The sequence below is a fragment of the Micropterus dolomieu genome, linkage group LG18, assembly GCF_021292245.1.
Source record: "Micropterus dolomieu isolate WLL.071019.BEF.003 ecotype Adirondacks linkage group LG18, ASM2129224v1, whole genome shotgun sequence".
In the NCBI taxonomy this organism is placed as follows: Eukaryota; Metazoa; Chordata; class Actinopteri; order Centrarchiformes; family Centrarchidae; genus Micropterus; species Micropterus dolomieu.
This window is the reverse complement of record NC_060167.1, coordinates 34,738,017-34,757,773: the sequence shown is the minus strand read 5'-3', so window position 1 is coordinate 34,757,773 and position 19,757 is coordinate 34,738,017. Positions and strand designations below refer to the sequence as shown.

At 38.7% G+C, this 19,757-nt stretch overlaps 1 protein-coding gene across 4 annotated transcripts in view; it reads left to right on the top strand.

Annotated features, from left to right (window-relative positions):
- LOC123956496 (calcium-dependent secretion activator 1) overlaps positions 1 to 19,757 on the top strand; it is a 153,601-nt gene that overhangs the window by 13,189 nt on the left and 120,655 nt on the right. For all 4 annotated transcript variants that reach the window (XM_046028711.1, XM_046028713.1, XM_046028710.1 and 1 more), the window contains exons 2-4: positions 12,522 to 12,602; positions 12,979 to 13,215; positions 19,006 to 19,127. In XM_046028711.1, coding sequence (XP_045884667.1) covers positions 12,522 to 12,602; positions 12,979 to 13,215; positions 19,006 to 19,127 — 440 coding nt within the window. The remainder of the gene's footprint in view (positions 1 to 12,521; positions 12,603 to 12,978; positions 13,216 to 19,005; positions 19,128 to 19,757) is intronic.

The following is a 19,757-nucleotide window of genomic DNA, read 5'->3' as shown; positions in this document are numbered from 1 at the left end:
CCACTAGGCGAGCATTATTTTTTCTTGTGACGTCACAAGAACGTGGAAGAAAAGGCTGGACTACAAAAGAGCTGTGTTCAGGCAGTTCAGAGTGCTTTCTGTGAGAGATGGGAACTCCCTTTGGGCTGAACTTTAGTCTTTTTCACTGTTCAAACCTATTACATGATATACAAAAAAGGTATATAACTCAATAAAGGAGAGGGAAAAAGCTAAAAAGGAGAATATGACCTCTTTGATAAAAGTTTAATTTAGCTTAGAACATAGATTAATAGTAGCAATAACAGATAAAGATAAGATTTTAAAACAATGAAGTGTATGTTTGAGTAACCTTCAGACATCTTGCAGTCATGTTTGTTGTACCATTAGTTTAACCAGGGCAGTGAATGCCCCAGAGCAGCAAATGAGATGATTGTTCTCTTACAAACTGCACACATCATATAAAGAGCAGCAGGGTCAAAAAGCGAGGCACATCTCTTTTGACAAATGTGCCTTTGGCAGTAATGATAGCTGGAGCCGGGAGACAAATTGAATTGCTGGCCAATGCAGCGGATATGTAGTGAGGGAAGAAGAGAGTGGGTGTTCTTTCCTTTTTATCAGATGGGTTTTAGCCATTTGGGCTGCGGTAGAGTCAGCAGCCACTGAAAGCCTCTAACTATATAAAACAGACTACAGACAACACACTAGAAAGCATGAGTGCTGAAATAGTCCATCCATGAATCTATTGAAAAATAATCAATGATGATTTCAATAATGAATGAAATAGTGAGTTCACTCAAATTACAACTTCAGAAGCTCTTTTGAGAAATGTTTTTTCTATTACTCTGAATGATCAACAGTAAAGCATTTTCATTGAAAGTACTTCCTACTGAAGGAATAGTCCTATGAGCAGAGGTGGAAATAGTACTGAAATATTGTACTTAAGTAAAAGTACACATACGTGCATATGTTTTATTTATTTTATTTTTATTTATTTAAAAACCATAAACACACACACACACACACACACACTTACTGTTTTATGGATTAATTATTAATTCTTTTAATTAATTTTTATTAATTATTAATTAAACACCACAAGGGAACCTGTTAGCATCAAAATTCTTTCGAAGCAGAATTTTTCTCTCTTCTACTGTGTGTGTGTGTGTGTGTGTGTGTGTGTGTGTGTGTCAGTGTTGTCACAGTAACAAAATTATGACATCGATAAGATACCTGGCAAAATATCTCGATACCGAAACGATACCATGGCAAAAATCTAAAACATCAGGAAAAGTAATGGAATAATAAATGTCACAACATGGAACTAAAAAAATCTACTACTGTAGATTGTAAACAACTTTACAACAGAGCCTGTTCTCGTTGTCATTTTAAAATCTATTTTGACTAAATAGAAAACTAGAAAATGTGATCAGTAGAGCTCAGACCTCCGCAGACGAGGTGTATGGAGTTATGTGTGTTCAGTCTACTTTAGTGCACTACTGTGGCGAGCAGGCTAATAAATTATTAGGTGAAACCCTGGATTATTAATAATAATCTTTATCACCATGGCCACCAAGTGCCAGACTTAAAGTTAATGTCATTTATTTTTGTTATTTTCATGCTAAATAAAGTTCTGATGACATGTAGGTGTGTTTTTGAATATGAATGAGTACATTAATAATTGGATTACTGTAAATTAGTAGATCAGTGTCATTGTTATTAAATCTTTCACATGGTATGCAGTAATCTGATGTCCCCTATATTTTATTTTATGTGATTTCTTTGATAGTTAACTTTATATTTTCACTTATTAAACAGCATCCTGACTCAATACACCTCCTTGGCGGAGGTCTGCACTCTAATGAGATCATCTGTTAATAGAAATAATGGACAAGAATGTCCATGTCATGATCCCCATTACCAGAACATTGCGTTTACATATAGAGATGTTTGCCAAATTGGTAAGTTAGCTAAAAAGCTAATAACTCTTCAAACTCCGATGCTAAAAGTTTGCTTGTCACACAATCAATCACACTCGCTTGACTGATATTCGATGTTATTTTTCACATTCACTAACCTGTCACTCTTTGAATACTTTGAACAAGTCTGCATGTCTGTTGGTGAGATGCTTTGCTAAGTTGGCTGTGTTGCCTCTCTCGGTCAGGGGGGATTTGAAACATCTTTCACAGAGTGGCTTGTGTTTGTAGCCATGTCTCTCCTTCTGTGCTCTGTCTCTCCCAGAGCTGCAGCGTAAGCCACGCCCACTTTCCAGCAGGGATGGGGAGCAGAGCGGCATAAAATATAGCAGATCCATGCTGAAGGCTCTAGTTGATATTACAGCCTAATAATATGACGTCAGCATCTGTTTGCACTGTTCTGTCATGATTATAGCAACCGAATTGGTGTGATGCGGGGATCAGCTCTGACAATACCTAAATAATCATGTACGCATAAATCAGCCACCTGTCCCCCACTAATATAATATTTTTTGGCTTTGTTTTTAGCCTTTATTGATAGAACGGTGAATAGCGGAAATGGAAATGAGGGAGAAAAACGTAGTGGGCAAAACATAGCAAAGGGCCATAGGCTGAATTCAAACCCGGGCAGTAAAGACTAAACCTTGTAAATGGGGCGGGCACTCTACCACGTGACCTAAATGTGCCAACCAACTAATTATTTTCTCAGATTTACCCCACCTACCGGTCCTTGTAGCTTTCCAGGTGGTTTCTTTATTGTGTTTTTAGGGCAGTTGCCCAGTGAAATATCCACATAGAGACGTAAAACAATTTTGTGGTAGAGGTACAGGTATCAATGAAAATTAATAATAGTTCTAATGACGGTAGCAAACATTAATTCAGTTCTATTTTATTTATTTAGCACCAATTCCTAACAGAAGTTTTCTCATTGCACTTTTCATATTGGGTAGGTCTAGACCGTACTCTGTAATGTTATTAATAGGGCTGGGCAAGTTAGTTTTCATTTTAACGCATCAATTAACGCTGACAATTATTTTATCTCATGTGTACGCAGTTTTTATTTTGTTATTATTATTTTGAAAGTCTGTTGCTCACGGGCTCAGTGGGACAAGATGAGATGAAAATAATTGAGTGATATGGCAATGTACATTAGAAAGACATAATCATGTATCAAGTATGAAGACATTTCCTCCTGATACCAAGTAATAATGAAATAAAAGTAATAGGCAAATTTTAATCACTCTTCAGTCACATCACATAAATATCAACCATGAAGTTTAAAACATGAGCACACAGTGGCACTTAACTGGGACTAAATCAAAACAGTGTGGTGGTGTTTCGGCCCCAGTCTTGAAGGGTTGCTAGAAGTTTTACAAGCCACCTACTGTCACTGCGAGTGAATGTTCTTCTGGCGGTCTAATATTCAATTCAGGGTATTAAAGACCCCATTTACTTTGCACTTTTGGGGATCCTTGATTTGCTATTATCTTTGCTAACACCACTCTGTTTCACCTGTCAATGAAAGTTTGTAGCTCATAACATTGCAACACTGTTTCAACAAACTACACCCGTCAGCTGTGTAGTTATGATCAGTGTCAACAAATATCCCCACTGGCCAGTCAGTACACAGGATTTATGATAAATAATTATATAATTATATAAAACGGGACGATACAAGCCCTAGCTGCATTGAAGGTCCCAGTGTGCACAGTGGCCTCCATCATCCGTAAACAGAAAAAGTTTGGAACCACCAGGATTCAGGGTTGTGACCCGAACTCTAACAAAGCTCCAGTTTGTCTCTGTGGAGAGGAGAAGCTTCCAGAAGAACAACCATCTCTGCAGCACTCCACCAGACAGAAGCAACTCCTCAGTAAAAGCCACATGACAGCCCACCTGGAGTTTGCCAAAAGGCACCTGAAGGACTCTAAGACCATGAAAAACAAAATTATCTGATCAGGAGTCCAGACTTGAACCCGATTGAACAACTCTGGAGAGATTTGGAAAGATTTCAACCAAACTTCTTTCACATTGTCATTATGGGGTATTGTTTGTAGAGTAAATATAATGAATTTCATCCATTTTGGAATGAGGCTGAAACATAACAAAACTAGGAAAAAGTTAAGCGCTTTGCACTGTATATCATATCATAAATGGCCATCTGAGATTTTGTTTTCTATGCTTAGTTAAAATGATGTCATAACAACAGCCCCTAAAGGTGCTGGGCTGTGTGCAGCCACACTATTCACATAATGTGCAACAATTCCGAGGAGGGGACAGGGCTCTGTAAACTTCTGGTAAATTAAATTTAGAGTCAAGAAAGAATTGCAAAGGCTTTGCCCTTTTGTCCAGTAAAACAACATTTCTCATTTATCTGACTTTCACAAGATGCAACTGCAAACATGTGTGCCTTCCATTACCTGCAATTTTTCCCAGCTTTCTCATTCTGTCTCTGTGTGTAAATTCTGTCCCAGCTTGCTGTTCCTGAAAGGTTAACAAGAGTAGAATATGTAGTATGGTTGATAATCCAGTACAAGTGCGCAGTATTGCTGTGAAACCCTCGTATTCTCTGTGCATATTTGCTCTAACACAAATGACAGGAGAGACCAAATGACCCACAACTGTGCTTCATCAAAGAACTGCTGCTGTCCTGGTTAAACAGAGACCTTGGACAGTTTGAAGTACATCTCCATGGTAATGCTTGGCATTTGGCCTCAGCACTATGTGTGTCTGTATGTGTGTGTGTGTGTGTGTGTGTGTGTGTGCGTGTATGTAAGTGAGAGAGAGATATATAAAATGTGTACTCTTGATGACGTATAACTCAAAATAATTCCTGAAACATTTAAATGGTTGTATACTTGTGAACACTGCACAGACCCACACACACACACACACACACACAAACATGCACAAACACTCCCCAGTGCCCTTTATTGTCTTTTATGTGATCACCATGGCAACTGTACACAGAGGTTACCGCTCATCCCCCTCCCCCATCACTTGCCATGCCAACCCTTGTCCCCTAATCTGAATTCACTGAGTGATTGCTTTTCTTTTAATCACTATCAGGGTTTGGGCCTGTTAATCTATCCAGAGGAGATAGCAATTTTGTGAAATCAGGGAGAGAGGAGAAGATTAGGAATAAGGGGGGTGGGGGGCTGTGGAAATAAAGATAAGGAAGCAGTGAGGTTATATATCTAATGTTGTTGTTGCTGCTGCTGCTAAGGAGGTCTTTCAGTATTCTTGGTTAAATTATAAATTTCTTGGCTTAAGATTCCTTTCCACCCACCAAACTAGCACATTAGCTCGATGTTGATGGGGCAGGTCTCTGTAAAAATGTGGGCATAACAGTCTCTGATTTCCCGTTTCTTGGCAGCCTGAGTCTCATTTCTTACAGACCGGACATAAGCCAGGAGCAGCCTTAAGTCCAAGCTGAGCCAGCATGGCTCCTATCCCAGCTCTCCTACCTCTCCTCTGGGCTGATCACAGCACCCGCTGTCGCTGTGGTTCCTGGTCCAGTTTGATCAATTACATAACACTAGCATATTGAGCAGTGGTACTATGTTAGTATAGGTAATACCCAGTTCAAAGTGAAATTAAATAAGAAGAAAAGTATCGTGATGGAACACAAAAGTATTGCAGGAGAACGCAAAACATATTCTGAGGGAAAAATATTCAGTAGGATGTATTTTTTGATTATTATGAGAGATGTTTTATGTACTTATTGCCAAACTATCTTTGAATGTGCTTAGATGGGATTCATCATATCATTTTTGTGCCTGAGCCTCAGTAGGTTTAAAAGAAGAGTTGAGTTCCTGTTCAATCAGGATCCAATCTGATTCAGAATTTGTTCGATCCCAGTGTTTGGCTAGGCTCGCCATTTCAACATACTGTAATATTTTATCATTGGTAATGAAACTGTCATATCTTAGTTGTAATTATTGCAGAATACATATTGGTATCATTCCAGTTAGGTCATTTATCTGTGGATCTACAGCCAACCTTTCGGGAAAGTTTTTGGTAACTTCAAATTTTAGAAAGAAGTGTTCTTCAGAACAAGTTGTACATGTAGATCTATACAAGATAAATGTGTCATATTGTTTTACCAATTGTGCATCCAAGTTAACGATTTCCTTTTCCAGTAGTTGTACTTTCTCTTTGCATTCTTTTTTTCTTCCATGAACTGTAAGTTTGTGTGTTTTTTTTTCTCATTTAACTGGTGTGCTACAGCCATTTATGTTCCATGACAATATTTAAATATATCCATTACACAATGTATACTTGTGCATCTTTGAATGGTCACTAGTGGCCTGGAGCATATCTAAAGTGCAGCCATTCCCTAGGTCAAAGGTCACTAATAGGTGGACTGAGGTCTGGATCCGGACCCAGCCGCTGTCCATCTCTGGCCCGCCGACCTACAGTAGATTTATTATTGAGACTTACTACCTCGTGACGGAGTGTTTCTATTTTAACCCGCACAGCATTTCTAATATTTACTGTACTGGTTTAGCAGACCAGGAAACTCACAGACCAGTCGCATGTGCTCCAATCGTCTCATGTGACACTGCTCAGCCAATCGAATCTGTGCATTCCGATGCTTGCGAGTCGAGTCCGCGAGATTCACCGCGAGACGTTTTGGAAACACTCACGAATTGAGGAGACGAAAGGGAAAAGAGATTTCACATGACTTTTAATCAAGAATGTACAGATTCTTACATGTACATTCCTCCCACGGGCAGTTCAACACCAGAATATCTCATAGATCTCCAATGCTGGCTGTCAGGACAAGCTAGAGCTGTTGTTGAGCAAGAGAAAGTAGGAGTGGTAGCTCTGTAAGAGGGAGTGAAAGAGAAGAGGAGGCATTACAGCTGTTCATTTGTTATGATGTGTTGAGTGTTTATTATAAAATTGGCTAAGACTGCACTTCATCACTTCAAGCACTTTTTACTTCATTTTTTCTAAGAATTAGGCACTTTATTTTAGTTTACTTAAATTTTTAATTTATTAGAGTAGTTATTTATTATTATCCCTCCAGTTTGATGTGAAAACTGACTGAAATATTATTTGATCTGACAGTCCGTTGTTGACTAAAAACACATGTTGATACAACTATATGTTAAGGTACTGAATGATAACGCAAGTTAGTCGAGTTTGATGTTCTGGACCTTTGCTTCGGGAAATTTTCTCTAACTGGACCTCTTTGAATTCAGAGAATGCTCAGAGAATCCGACTGCACTTACTCTAGGCTTTTAGACACATGGAAGATAAAGTACTGTGACAAATTCAATGCTTTAAAAAAAGTGAGGTTTCCTGGGCAACATAGAATTACAACTCTTAAAAAATAATTTTTTCAATGTATGCATAGGGTACTTTTTTACTATCAATTAGGCTACTCTAGAAAGTAAAATAGATGGTTGTTAAAAATAAAATCAAAACAAATAGGATTGAAAGGTTGAAATTAATAACATAATAGGAAAAAAAACAATATACAAGTAGAGTAAGTTGAGGCATTTAAATAAAAATGAGGAATTGAGCAAGGGGCTAGAGATAATTATATTCAGACATAAATATATAGAGTTTCCTGGTATGAAGCCTTTGACTTTTTTTGTTATGATGATAGTATTGTTAACTAGAAATTCAAAATGCTTATTTTTCAAGATCCCTCCTAACTTTATGAATTTGACAGAGAAGAAATCAAGTTTTATGGTTTCAGAGCACAGCTAATTATGCCAGGATTTCCATACTTTGTTGGCTTGTGTCACAAACATACAATAGGTGCTCTGTTGTGTTCATTATTCTTATGGCCTCTAAAGGCCTTTGTCACTCGAACATATACCATTTAGTTAATGTTTGCAATAGGTTCACCTTTATTGTCAGTATAGAGTACAGGATTAAACAATGAAACAGGAGTGTCTGCCTGCAGATCTCCACTGTGGATCCAGGCTCCACTCTCAGGTCGACTCCACTGTCAGGGAAGGAAATAAACGCATAAAATACAAAATAAAATTGTGCAATTTGACAGGAAACAGGAAAAGCATGCAAATATTTTAAATTAAAACCGTGTAGAGACTTTTAGTGGAGGCGATTTTGTGGTTGTTTTTTATTTATTTAATTTGCCAACACTGTAACGTGAAAACTATTAATTCCTTAAATGTGGTATGTGTGTATATATATATATATATACACACATATCTATATCTAATAGGCCATATCTATATATATATATATATATAGATTTGGTCTATTTTGTCTACCTAGCATATAACATTTGTATCTATGCCAGCAACATACTGTATATCGTAAACATAAAGCTTGTTGATTAAACATTTGGAGCTGGTCTTTCTCAAAAAACACACTTCTCTTTCATAAATTCCATTTGAAGAATAATATACTACAGCATTTTACTGCAATCAGCTGCATTTAATATGAAAAACTGACAACTGTGGAAACTTGATTACATGGACTATAGCTAGTTACTACAAAACTGTGTAGGAAAAATATGTAAAAATGAGCACGCATGCAAAATATGTCGATAATTCTGTAAGTATCCTAAATATCCACTTTTAAAAAATGCAAGAGAGACGCATCCACTTTACTCTAAGTAAACTATACTGTAATAGTACTTTTTTACTATTTTACGCACTGTATACACCCACATTACACAGTTAGAAAAGGAGTTGGCAGTAGTGACTAATTTGCATTATTCAAAACATTGAAAAAAGTCTCAATGCATGAGTCTGGGCATATGTTAGCCGTCAAAATCATGCCATAAGTATACGCCAATGGTGGCTAGCGTTAGCTCCTGAAGTTGTATGGTAGGATATGCTTTTTATCGTATCGCTGTGGCAACAGGCTAGGGCAGGGTATTTCAGACATCCCTCTCCTCAGCAACACCTTCAAGCTCCTCCTAGGGGATCCCAAGGCATTCCCAGGCCAGATGAGATATGTAATCCTCCCAGCGAGATCTGGGTCAACCCTGGGGGTCTCCTCGCAGTTGGACGTGCCCAGAAGACCCCCAAAGGAATGCACCTCGGAGGCATCCTTATCAAATCCATTTTGTCACCACTTGTGAACAAGACCTTGAAATACTCCTCCACTTGGGGCAGCATCTCACTCCCACTATTACAGGGAGCCAGGACTCATGCAAATTTCGTATAAAAGCGAGTGACTAACAACACAAAAGAAAGATAAACAGGAAAGGTTTGCATCACTTCTTTGGGGTTATTGTAGGTAAAGGACAGGCTGGAGCTTCCTGGAGAGACAAATCCAGACTCAGATTGTTTAATGGAGGCTGAGATTGGCAGTGAAATTCAGTATTTCACATTACTGTAACTTTAATGTGAGAACAAAACCTTGCATTCCTGCAATCTGAGGCACCAGGTTCATTCTCTTTTGTTTGATGTGTGAACGCTGCTTTCTCTGTGAATATCATGGGGAGAGATTAACAACATGGGAGTGTATACACAGTATGGCGCTGCACACTTTTTGATGTGTGTATTCTGTGGTGCATATCAAAGTGTGTGTGTGCGTCGTGCATGCCTGGGAGACAGCCGTAATTCAAACGTGCTTCTCGGTGGGTGTTCTGGCAAGATGTTAATGCAGACAGTGGGAGAAAATCAATTGAGAGAGTGAGAGAGAGAGTAGAAGAGTTATAATTTACGTTATATCTGCATTTGTTGTTTTTGGTTTTTGTAATTTATAACTGCCAAAGTGAATGGTCTTTATTGGATTAACCTTGCTATGTCATATTCAAATGTAAACCTTTTTTTGATTTCATTGCCTTTATTAGACCTTTTTATTTTAGAAGACCTGCAGCAGCATTCTGCACCTTGTAAAACTATAAATACATACTGGTTTATTAAGAAAGTCTTAAGTCATGGTGGAAATAAATGTATCAAATACCTAATCCCTGATTTCAGTTCTTAAATTAACTCTTTCATGTTTACTTTTTCCAAACTCTATGACACTATCACAATTATGGAAATTGTTCCCACCACATTAACAACAGCATTTGTTGTTTGTTCAAGCAACCTATGTTTATGTTTTCCTGACTAGCAACGTGGTCATGTGAATAATGACTGTGGATGTAACATGCTATCTCCTTTTAACCATGGCCACAGTGCATTCGCGGTGACAAACTTACAGAGAATTATCTGACTATTGATTTCCCTTCAGATTTCTGGGGCCTCTTTTAGCTCTTTCTTTAGGTTTTTGGCTAGGGCTGCAACTAACCATTCATTTCTATAAATCTCAATAAATCTGCTGATTGGTTTATTTAATCTATTGAATATTAGAAAAGTGAGAATTATTTACAACTCAAGATATGTTCATATTGCTTGTTTTGTTTGACCAACTGTCAAAATCCCCCAAAATACTCAGTTTACTGTTATATATGACAAAGAAAAGTAAAGAATCTTCACATTTGCAAAGCTGGAACCAGGGAATGTTTGAAAGTTTTGCTTGAAAAAGATTAAAATGATTATTGTTGATAGACTTTGAGCTAGAGTCCAAATCAAGTCTCAAGTCTCTTGTGGTTATTACGAATGTTGTATCACCTGTTGCGTTCAGTCCAGGTTGCTAATAAAACTGCATGGCTATAAGGAATTCTGTAACTGTAACCAGTTTTTCATTTACAGAGCACAGCCATGTAATGTGCAATGCAATTATTGACAGCTTAGTAAATCCTGTAAGTCAACACACTCCCCAGACTCTTAAACCCAGTGTAACGTTAACTAAATAAAAGTGTGACGTTGCACAATCAACAATAAACCTGTAACCTGTTTTTAACTTACAGAGCACAACCATGTAGCCTAATGTACAATGTGTCTACAGTTAATGACAGCTTATAAACTACTGTAAGTTAATAAACCCTGTTGACTCTCAAACCCAATGTAATTTATAACTAAATAAAACTGTAACGTTACATGATCAACAATAAACCTGTAACTTCTTTCTAGCCAGTGGCAACAATAATTAAGGTGATGGCAGCCAGCGGGACGTAAATAATTACGTTTATCGACCACCACAAGTTTGGCGCCTAAACAAACGCTCATTCATCTTTTCATAACGAACGAGCAGCAGATGCTGCATGTTACGTAGGCAGGTTATAGGTTACGCAAGGAGGGAATAACAGCAAGCTCATCAGACGTTTCCTAAAAATAAACGTTGTTCACGAGTCCCGCGGTGCCCAGCACCAACACCAGCCAGGAGACTGACAGACAGCTGTGAAGCATTAAGCAGCAAAAGAAACCAACCCCCAAAGCTAAAAGGAGAGTGAGGTGGAACACATGTGTCTGCTGAATGTGTAAATAGGCAACATTCAGCTAACACATCAACCCCAACAACTTTATATAGTGATTATATGCTTTTCCATATATAGTTTTAGTTGCTTAAACTTATTTCATCATTGCTAATCTTAATTATAAAGGTGGCAGATCAGAGAATGCTTTAATAATCTTATTAAAAAAGGCTGTTTTAAGTTTTTCCCAATTTAAAATTAGTCTTTTAACTGAAAACTGATGGAGTTTTCAAAATCCTATTGTCTCTATAGATGTTGATGTCATGTCAAGCATTTTGCTTACAACTGCTAACCTACAGTACACCACATGTGTCTTGCTCTCTTGTGTGCATACATCACACAAACACACCTGTGTGCTTGTCTGCGGATGGCAGAGAACCCCGTCATGCTGCTGACTGACCACAACATAGTTGTGTGACACTGCCATTAGCCTTCTCAAGCTCCCCCTAATCAGCAGGCAGGGCTGCAGAGGGAGTATTGATCCTCAGGGCAAGAGCGACTTATGGAATTCAATCATGGTCATCAGATTGATTTCTGCTCTGTGTTTCGCTGGTCTCTGTAAGCAGCAAGGCTTCTCTTGGCCAACTGGAAAGGGAAGGTATTGACAGAAGCAATAATATCCCCAAGAGGGCATTCTTCACTGTGATTATGGGCACAAGCAGGCTTGCTCGACAAGCCTTTTGAGAACCTTCAATTAACACTGTACTACACAAGGCTTCACACCGTCTATCAACATAAAATGGTTGGTGAAGGATCAGTCCCCAGACTGTTTAAGTTGTGTAGTTTGATTTGCAAGTGAAACAAGCATGCAGGTTATATGTTGCATAACAGATCCTGATGACTCGAATCTTTTTTCTGCAGTAAGAAACAACATTAAGCAATGGGGGCAGTCACAGCAGCAGCTCCATGATGGATGATGATGGAGTTTCTTCTGAGTCGGAGTCTTCTTTTTTTCTTTCCTTTTTGTCATTCTAAATCAGTTTCAAGGAGGACGTTTTTGGCACTGTTCACATTTTGGTTTTTGTTAAGTGGTTAGTCAGAAAGTACCAGTTCTCCATTTCAAGCACCGTGTAAATACATACTTCTCAAGAGAAACTAAGAGGTGGATTCTTTTCAGTAACTTTACCCTTATCATCTACCCTTGATAACAGTTTCCTTTTTGTTTGTTTTAATTTTCCATTATTGTCATTTTACTAATTACTGTTGTTTAAAATTAAAAATTTTGTTGTGGGTCCATATGTGAAGTAAGATGGGTTTTCTGTCTGTTTCCCCAGCTGGACAACCCTGATGAGCAGGCAGCCCAGATCAGAAGAGAGCTGGATGGGCGACTGCAAATGGCAGACCAGATTGCTCGGGTAAGGAACAAGGATGGATGGATGGATCACGATGAATGTACAAATGGATGAGTGAATGTATGGATTTATGGATGAATGAGGAGAGATGAATGGATAAGCAAATAGAAGGAACGATTAACTTTATATCCTAACTATTGATCATTTCAAGGACTTAACCTGAATATTGTTTCAGGTCCTTGAAGTTTGAGATCTACAGTATTCAGATTTTACATTATTAACTGATTTAATTTAATGTTTAACATGAGTTTAGAGTTCAGATCAAAACAGATTTTGTTTATGTTGCAACATTATTTACAACTGGTGCTGTTTAATGTTATTTTGTTCATTCACTGAATCACGCTCAATAATTAATTAGCCGCCTTCCTGTTTTGCTCAGTATGGTGGAAGGTTTCCCAGGTTTGCATCCAGAGAGATGGAGGCCATGTACATTGAGGAACTGCGATCCTCTGTAAACCTGCTGATGGCCAACCTGGAAAGCATGCCAGTGTCCAAGGGAGGAGAGTTCAAGCTGCAGAAGCTGAAACGAGGCCACAATGCCTCCATCATGGACATGGGCCAGGAGGATGAGAACACGCTGTCCAAATCTGACGTGGTGCTGTCCTTCACCCTGGAGGTTGGTGGACCTATTGATGATGTTGGTTTACTTATTCCACGGCATTCATTAAACAATGTAAGGACAGAGAGATAGTTGACATTAACAGCCATTATGTGATCTTTCAGGATAGAAGAAGGGAACTCCCTAATATATTGTGTTTGGAGTGGGTTTGCATTGTCCAAAATGAAAAGGGTAAATTCTCTGGGAAGCATAAAATGTATTTGAATATTTCTTGTGGGCCTCACAGTTTCCCTGAAGGAAGCATTAGACAACATGACAAGCAAATAGGAATTTGTGCTAGGAAGTGAGAGAGCTTTGCAATTACTTGGTGGAGTTTGGCTTAAGAGACTCACATGATTGAAACATTTTATTATTGAGTAAATTTTAACATCTATATAAAAAGCTAAACATGGGAACGACCTGACCCGATATGGGGGGCGTAATCGATTTTCGCTGTTCTGACCGTCTGGCAGGCCGTCATCTTGCTGAGGTTGAAGGACAGCGATAAGATTAATTTCTACCTCAAATTCTGTCATAGAAGAAGAGCTTGTTTGGCAGAGGGGGCTTTTATCGGCCTCTGCTGGCGAACCGTAGGAGCCACTCATTCTCTTCGTCTCTTCAATACGAAGAGAAAGAACCCACCCACAGCCCTGTAGGATGTTCTGTTCTCAAGCTGTCGCCTGTAAAGCATGGGAGTGCTTTTGGTCATAAGAATATTCTTTTTATCAATATTTCAATGTTTTGGAAGCTTTATGTTATTTGGAACATGGTTGTATGGAGAGAAATAACGTTTTGAAGATCACTCCCAATAAAAGTGAACATATAAACAGTAAATATGGCCAAAACATGGACATTCACCTGGTATATTTTTGAAAGATTGTGTAATAACTGTTGTGTATCAGTTTCTTTTCATCAAATTTACTGTTATATACAGTTGTATATATTCAGGTGCATTATAATCTACCTTATGATGGTTTTGATGGTTTATTGCATTAAAATATAGCTTTTTTTACCAGGCGAGGATGTAGTCTTCATGTAGTCTGTAATGGTAAAATAAATATGTTAATGATTTATATTCCTTAGCTTCTGACCTTTCAAAGGAGACCAGAATTATGCATCTAGGCCTAATGGTTGAGGAGATATTACTGATTTATTTTGGGTATGTTTTTTTGTTTTTTTTATGCGTTTTTCCTAGAAATAGTTGCCAGGGTCCACGTGGTTAAAACTATCACAAGAGCAATTAAATGATAAGCATATAGATACAACTCCAGTTCATGTCTGAGCAGATTACTTCTTTTTTAATATACAATTAGACAATAAGCATTATTTATTTTATATAACTAGATGTAGTTTCTCTATTTTTATGAAGGAATATCGCAACTGTTGCATTATCTTGGAAACAGTATGGATGTGTTTTAGGATTGGATTCATTTTTTCCCACATCCGACATAAGAGCCCATTCTTGAATGGAAACATGGTTTATGATCTCATAAGTTAGCGCAAGTTCCACTTACAGGCCTTACTGGTCACTCGACTGAAATGTCATACGTTGGTTATGTGATAATAACTGAGCCATCTCCATGACAACTGAGCAAACTCCCTCTGCCGATCTTTTGCTACTATTCCCAATGACAATAAAGTGCATTGTAATCGCTCATTCTCTTTGGCTAATTAGAACGTCCAAGTGATCTGGAAGTTACAAATAAATTGCCAATTAAACTAAAGATAACAAGACTATGTCAAAACTATATAGTATATGACTGGAAACTGTATGTACTCTCAGTGGTAGTGTCTAGTGTAGCTTTTTTCATTTTGTTGTGCCTGGCAATTTTTCCTCTATCTGCTGTGCTCAGGTCTCTTGCAAAAGAGATCTTGGTTAATATGCTTGCTTGGGAGCAATATCCAAACAGAATGGAGACCCACACATTTAAAACGTTGCTCCATAGTGCTACTAGTCAAAAACCTCCACAGGGTAGCTTTAATGTCAGGCGTCTGCACTGTCTGGAGCAGTATTCTACTTTCTACTTTGGTAGAAATGCATAACACATTTGTACATTCAATTAGTTTAGGGGGGCAGCGAGCGCCTTTCATGCACAGACACCATATACAGGCATGCCGTCGTGTTCTGTGGGTTGAGCAAGGATGAAAGTCTTATCTTTTCCTTTAGTGCATATCCAATTACTCTGCAATGGTAACCGAAATAGGTTTACTTACAATTGATTCATATTCTTTAGCTTCTGATGTATCAAAGGAGACCAGAAATACCAGCCTAACAGCCTAGTTATACCGGATTCATTTTGGAAATGCTATTTTAGGTGTTTTTCCTGGGGATACAGCTCGGGTTTAAGTAACCAAGGAACTGGCTGTCAGTTTGGTCCAGGGAAGCTGAAAGGTTTAGACATAAAGAGACGTGTTCCTATATATTATTCCACTTCAGTGTCCCCCCCCCCCCCCATAAACCACGGCTGGTTTTTCAGGGTTAGCATCTGGAGTAGCTAATGAGAAGAATTGTCTTTTTGAACCTTAATTGGTTGACAGGCAGGTACATTTCTATGTTGAAAAGAGACAGAGTACAGTATCTCCTTACCCCTCAGATGATAAATTACCTGTCCAATAGCTGTGCCCAGCCTCGCGCCTACACGGGTGTTTATCCACCACAAGGATCTATGAAGCATAACAGTCCCGCAGCATCATGATTATTTTACTGTCTCTGTTTCTAGCATCTCAGAGAAAAGAGACACTTTCCATCTTTTCTAGAGTATAAAGAATGTAATGAATAAAATGTGGGTGAGGTGGGAGAAATAATATTTTTTGTACAATGAATGTTTTCTGTGGTCTAGCAATTAGCCAGAATTTAAACCAGATAAAAACCAGAATTTGTGCTTCTCTCATTGGGGTCTGACCAAGATAAAGAGACATTTACTCACGACAGTAATCAGTTTCAATTACTTCAATAGGCTTTGAAAATCCTCCACGCCCAGGCATCAACATAAACAATTCCCACACCCACTGGACAAAATACATGGAAGCTCACTAATAACAAAACCATTGAGAGTGCAGACAACAAATTCAAGCTATTATCAATCTGCAAGAATTGAAAGTGAGCAGGTTGAGATTTAAAAATGTAAATTAACATTTTTTTGTCTTGCAGAACATTGACTTTATGTTTGATCAATGCATTATTTCTCTTGTGTGCAGGTGTTTTGGCAGATGATGAAGGTGCAGTCAAACAGGTTGACAGTGGAATTTACACGCGTACTGCCAAAACTGAGCTCTTAGCTTTGAATATATCAATCAAATAAGATCCTTGAGCTGACTTAAACCTAAAAAGTTAGTTTTGAGGCTCAAAACTTAATTACACTGAATACTCGCGTGCTCTCTACAATTGCTCTGTGTTTGCATAAACGCAGGACTATCTATAGCAATAATAATAATACATTTTATTTATAGGCGCCTTTCTGAAGACTCAAGGTCACCTCACAAAACAACATAAAACAGTACAGCAATAAATCAATAAAATTAACAACTATAATTCTAGTGCATAAAATCAGAGTACATAATATTGACAGCATGCTTTATTGCCATTCATTTCGGGGGCAGCTCCTACTGCACAGTGTCCCCATCACTGCCCTGGGATCTTATTATTAGGACCAGAGGGAAGACTGCCCCCTACTGGACCTCCAACACCTCAGCCGACGCGCTGACGGTTCGTAATCGTTCCGTCTTTTCTGGGTATTAAGCATGATCCATGCAGTACTGCTGCTGGGGGGCTGTCCGTAGCGCCACGCAACTTTTCAAAAGTCTTCCCTCATGGAGAAAAGAAAAGACAGATCACAAACAGCTGTTGTGTGAAATGTAATTGTAGCAAAATGGCTACATATGATAATATTAATAATTATATTTTTCTTATTATAATAATTAGACAAACATGCCTGATACTTTCACAGTAAGCCCAGGCGTACATGCTTGCAGCTATTAGACCAACAAAAAGAGAATTACAATGTTATCTGTTTTTTGTTCTTTTTTTTCCAACCTAAACATAGCCTTTGTGAATATTTTAACACATTTTAACACTAAAGTAAGTCTCTAAATCAGAGGTAAATAGGCCATTTTGCATTTACAACACCACAGTTTAAATGGCTGAGTGTTAAATGGCTCAATTTATTAGGACCTGAGCATGAAACATGCAAGGAAGTTGTTGTAACCTCAGTGTACATGCTCACATCTCTACTAACATTTACATGTATGATAACAGTACCATCCTGAACACATCCATATGCCAACATTCTCTCACAGTCATAGCACCACCTACTGGTAACAGGAAGTGTCAGGTTTTACGCTGTGATGTACTACTCCTAGCAGGTTTTCCACACCCACCTCAAAACACTCTCAGAATAGCCTTTGATGAGACAGAACATTGAAGTGAAGTGAAGATCGTGAGTTTTTGTGTAACGGCTTGTTCTTGGCACGGTGATGATGTTCGATGCTTCGTCATGAAACATGAAGTTGTTGTAACTTCACTGTACATGCTTATATCTGTACTAAATTTCACAAGTTTGATAAGGGTCAGGCCTTAAACACATCTACAGGCCAATATTTACTCATACTCATAGCGGCACCAGCTGGCAGCAGGAAGTGACCTTTCAATGATGCAGCCCGCACCCTGTTTCACCTAGATGCACAGAACGTTTGTTACATGTATCATCCAGAGATGCACAAAAAAGCCTCTTGGGGCCATACCCAAAACCCAACAGGAAGTCAGCCATGTTGATTTGAATGTGCAGTGTCAGCCCATTTATGGTCTTTTACAGGGTCCGTACTTTAACAAACTCCTCCTGCAGAATTAATGGGATCCACTTCAAATTTTTGCTGTGCAATCTAAAGACATTGATGATGAAAAGTTGTGCTATCTGTGAGTGTTTGTGGAAGGGCGTGTCCGCGGCGTGGCCACGCCATGCAGGATGTTATTGTAACTTCCGTATACATGCTCACATCTGTATAAAAACATGTTTGATAAGAGTCTCGCCCTGAACACATCTATATGCCAATATTTGCTCATAATCATTGTGCCATCTACTGGCAACAGGAAGTGACTACTTTCATGCTATGAAGAAGTACTCCTTCTTTTTGGATTTGGCAAGTTCGCCAAATCCACTTCAAAACTGTCTTAGACAATTGTTGATGTTTTGTTCTGAAGCTTGTGAGCTTTAATGTCATGGCGTGTCAGCAAAGCTCCATGCTTCGCCATGAAACAAGAAGTCGTTGTAGCTTCACTGTACATGCTCAAATCTGTGCCAGACTTTACATGCTTGAAAACGGTCCATCCCCTAAACACATCTAAATGCCAGTATTCACTTATAGTCAAAGTGCCACCTACTGGCATCTGGAAGAAAGCCCTGTGTTACAATCATCATTCGAATTAAATGACATTTTCACAGTGTGGTCCAAAACATGTGGTAATTCACAGCTGCGTTGGCCGCGACAAGCCCCAGTGCTTGCAGCTTTAATTCCAGTTGTTTTCATTAAGCCCCCAAGAACAGCGCAGCCATCACAATTATTGCTAGGGACAATTCAGTAGTCTAAATTTTACACCCTTGCACCCTTGTCATCTCAATGCACAAAGTTGTTATTAACAACAACTGCATCTGTTTGTTCAGATATATTGGTATACAAAATGGAAGAGACAATGTTGGCTTTATTTTTTCTTAGTTGCTGTGCAATTTGAGGCTTCCCCTTATCCCCCCTCTCTTTTTGTAAATGTGTATGTGTGTGTGCGTGTGTGTGTGTGTGTGTGTGTGTGTGTTGCAGGTGGTGATCATGGAGGTCCAGGGTTTGAAGTCGTTGGCTCCAAACAGGATTGTTTACTGTACCATGGAGGTTGAGGGAGGACACAAACTGCAGACGGACCAGGCTGAGGCCTCAAAACCCACGTATGTACCGCACATTCACACATACAACATAAACACAGCGCAAAACAAAGCCTTCATCACCTTGATCTCACCCTTTTCGGTAGATTTATGACACAAGGCCTAGGTATCTAGCCTGCAGACTACTGTTTCTGTACATGATAAACATAGGTACATGATGTAGTGTGCTGTTAACCTAGTGCTTTCATAGGATTTGCCCTCTGTGATGGTAGACTCAAGTTTGGTGCCTTTTATGTCAATGGCTCATATGTTTTCATTAAATGGAGCATTATTGTTGTTCAGGCAGGTGTGAAAGTCAATGGTTTCATGCTACATATACTCTATGTAATCATATATGTCCATATCCTATCAAATTTAACTTTGCAGTCCATATAATCATGGTGGTGCTCATTGTACATACTACAACACTACTCCAAACTCCTCTCCTACTTGCTGCTTTGCAGTTTAACACCCTCATACTCCACCTCCACCAGCATTAGCATTTAAGTTTAGTTTCAGGTGATTTCCAGTTCAATAAAGTGTTGCTTTTATCAGGCTTTGACCAGGCGGTTTGTGAGCTCAGGGACGGACTGTTTTGTGTTTGCTCAGATTTGTTCCAGAGCATCACATGAGCAGAGTAAAAATGTATTGGTG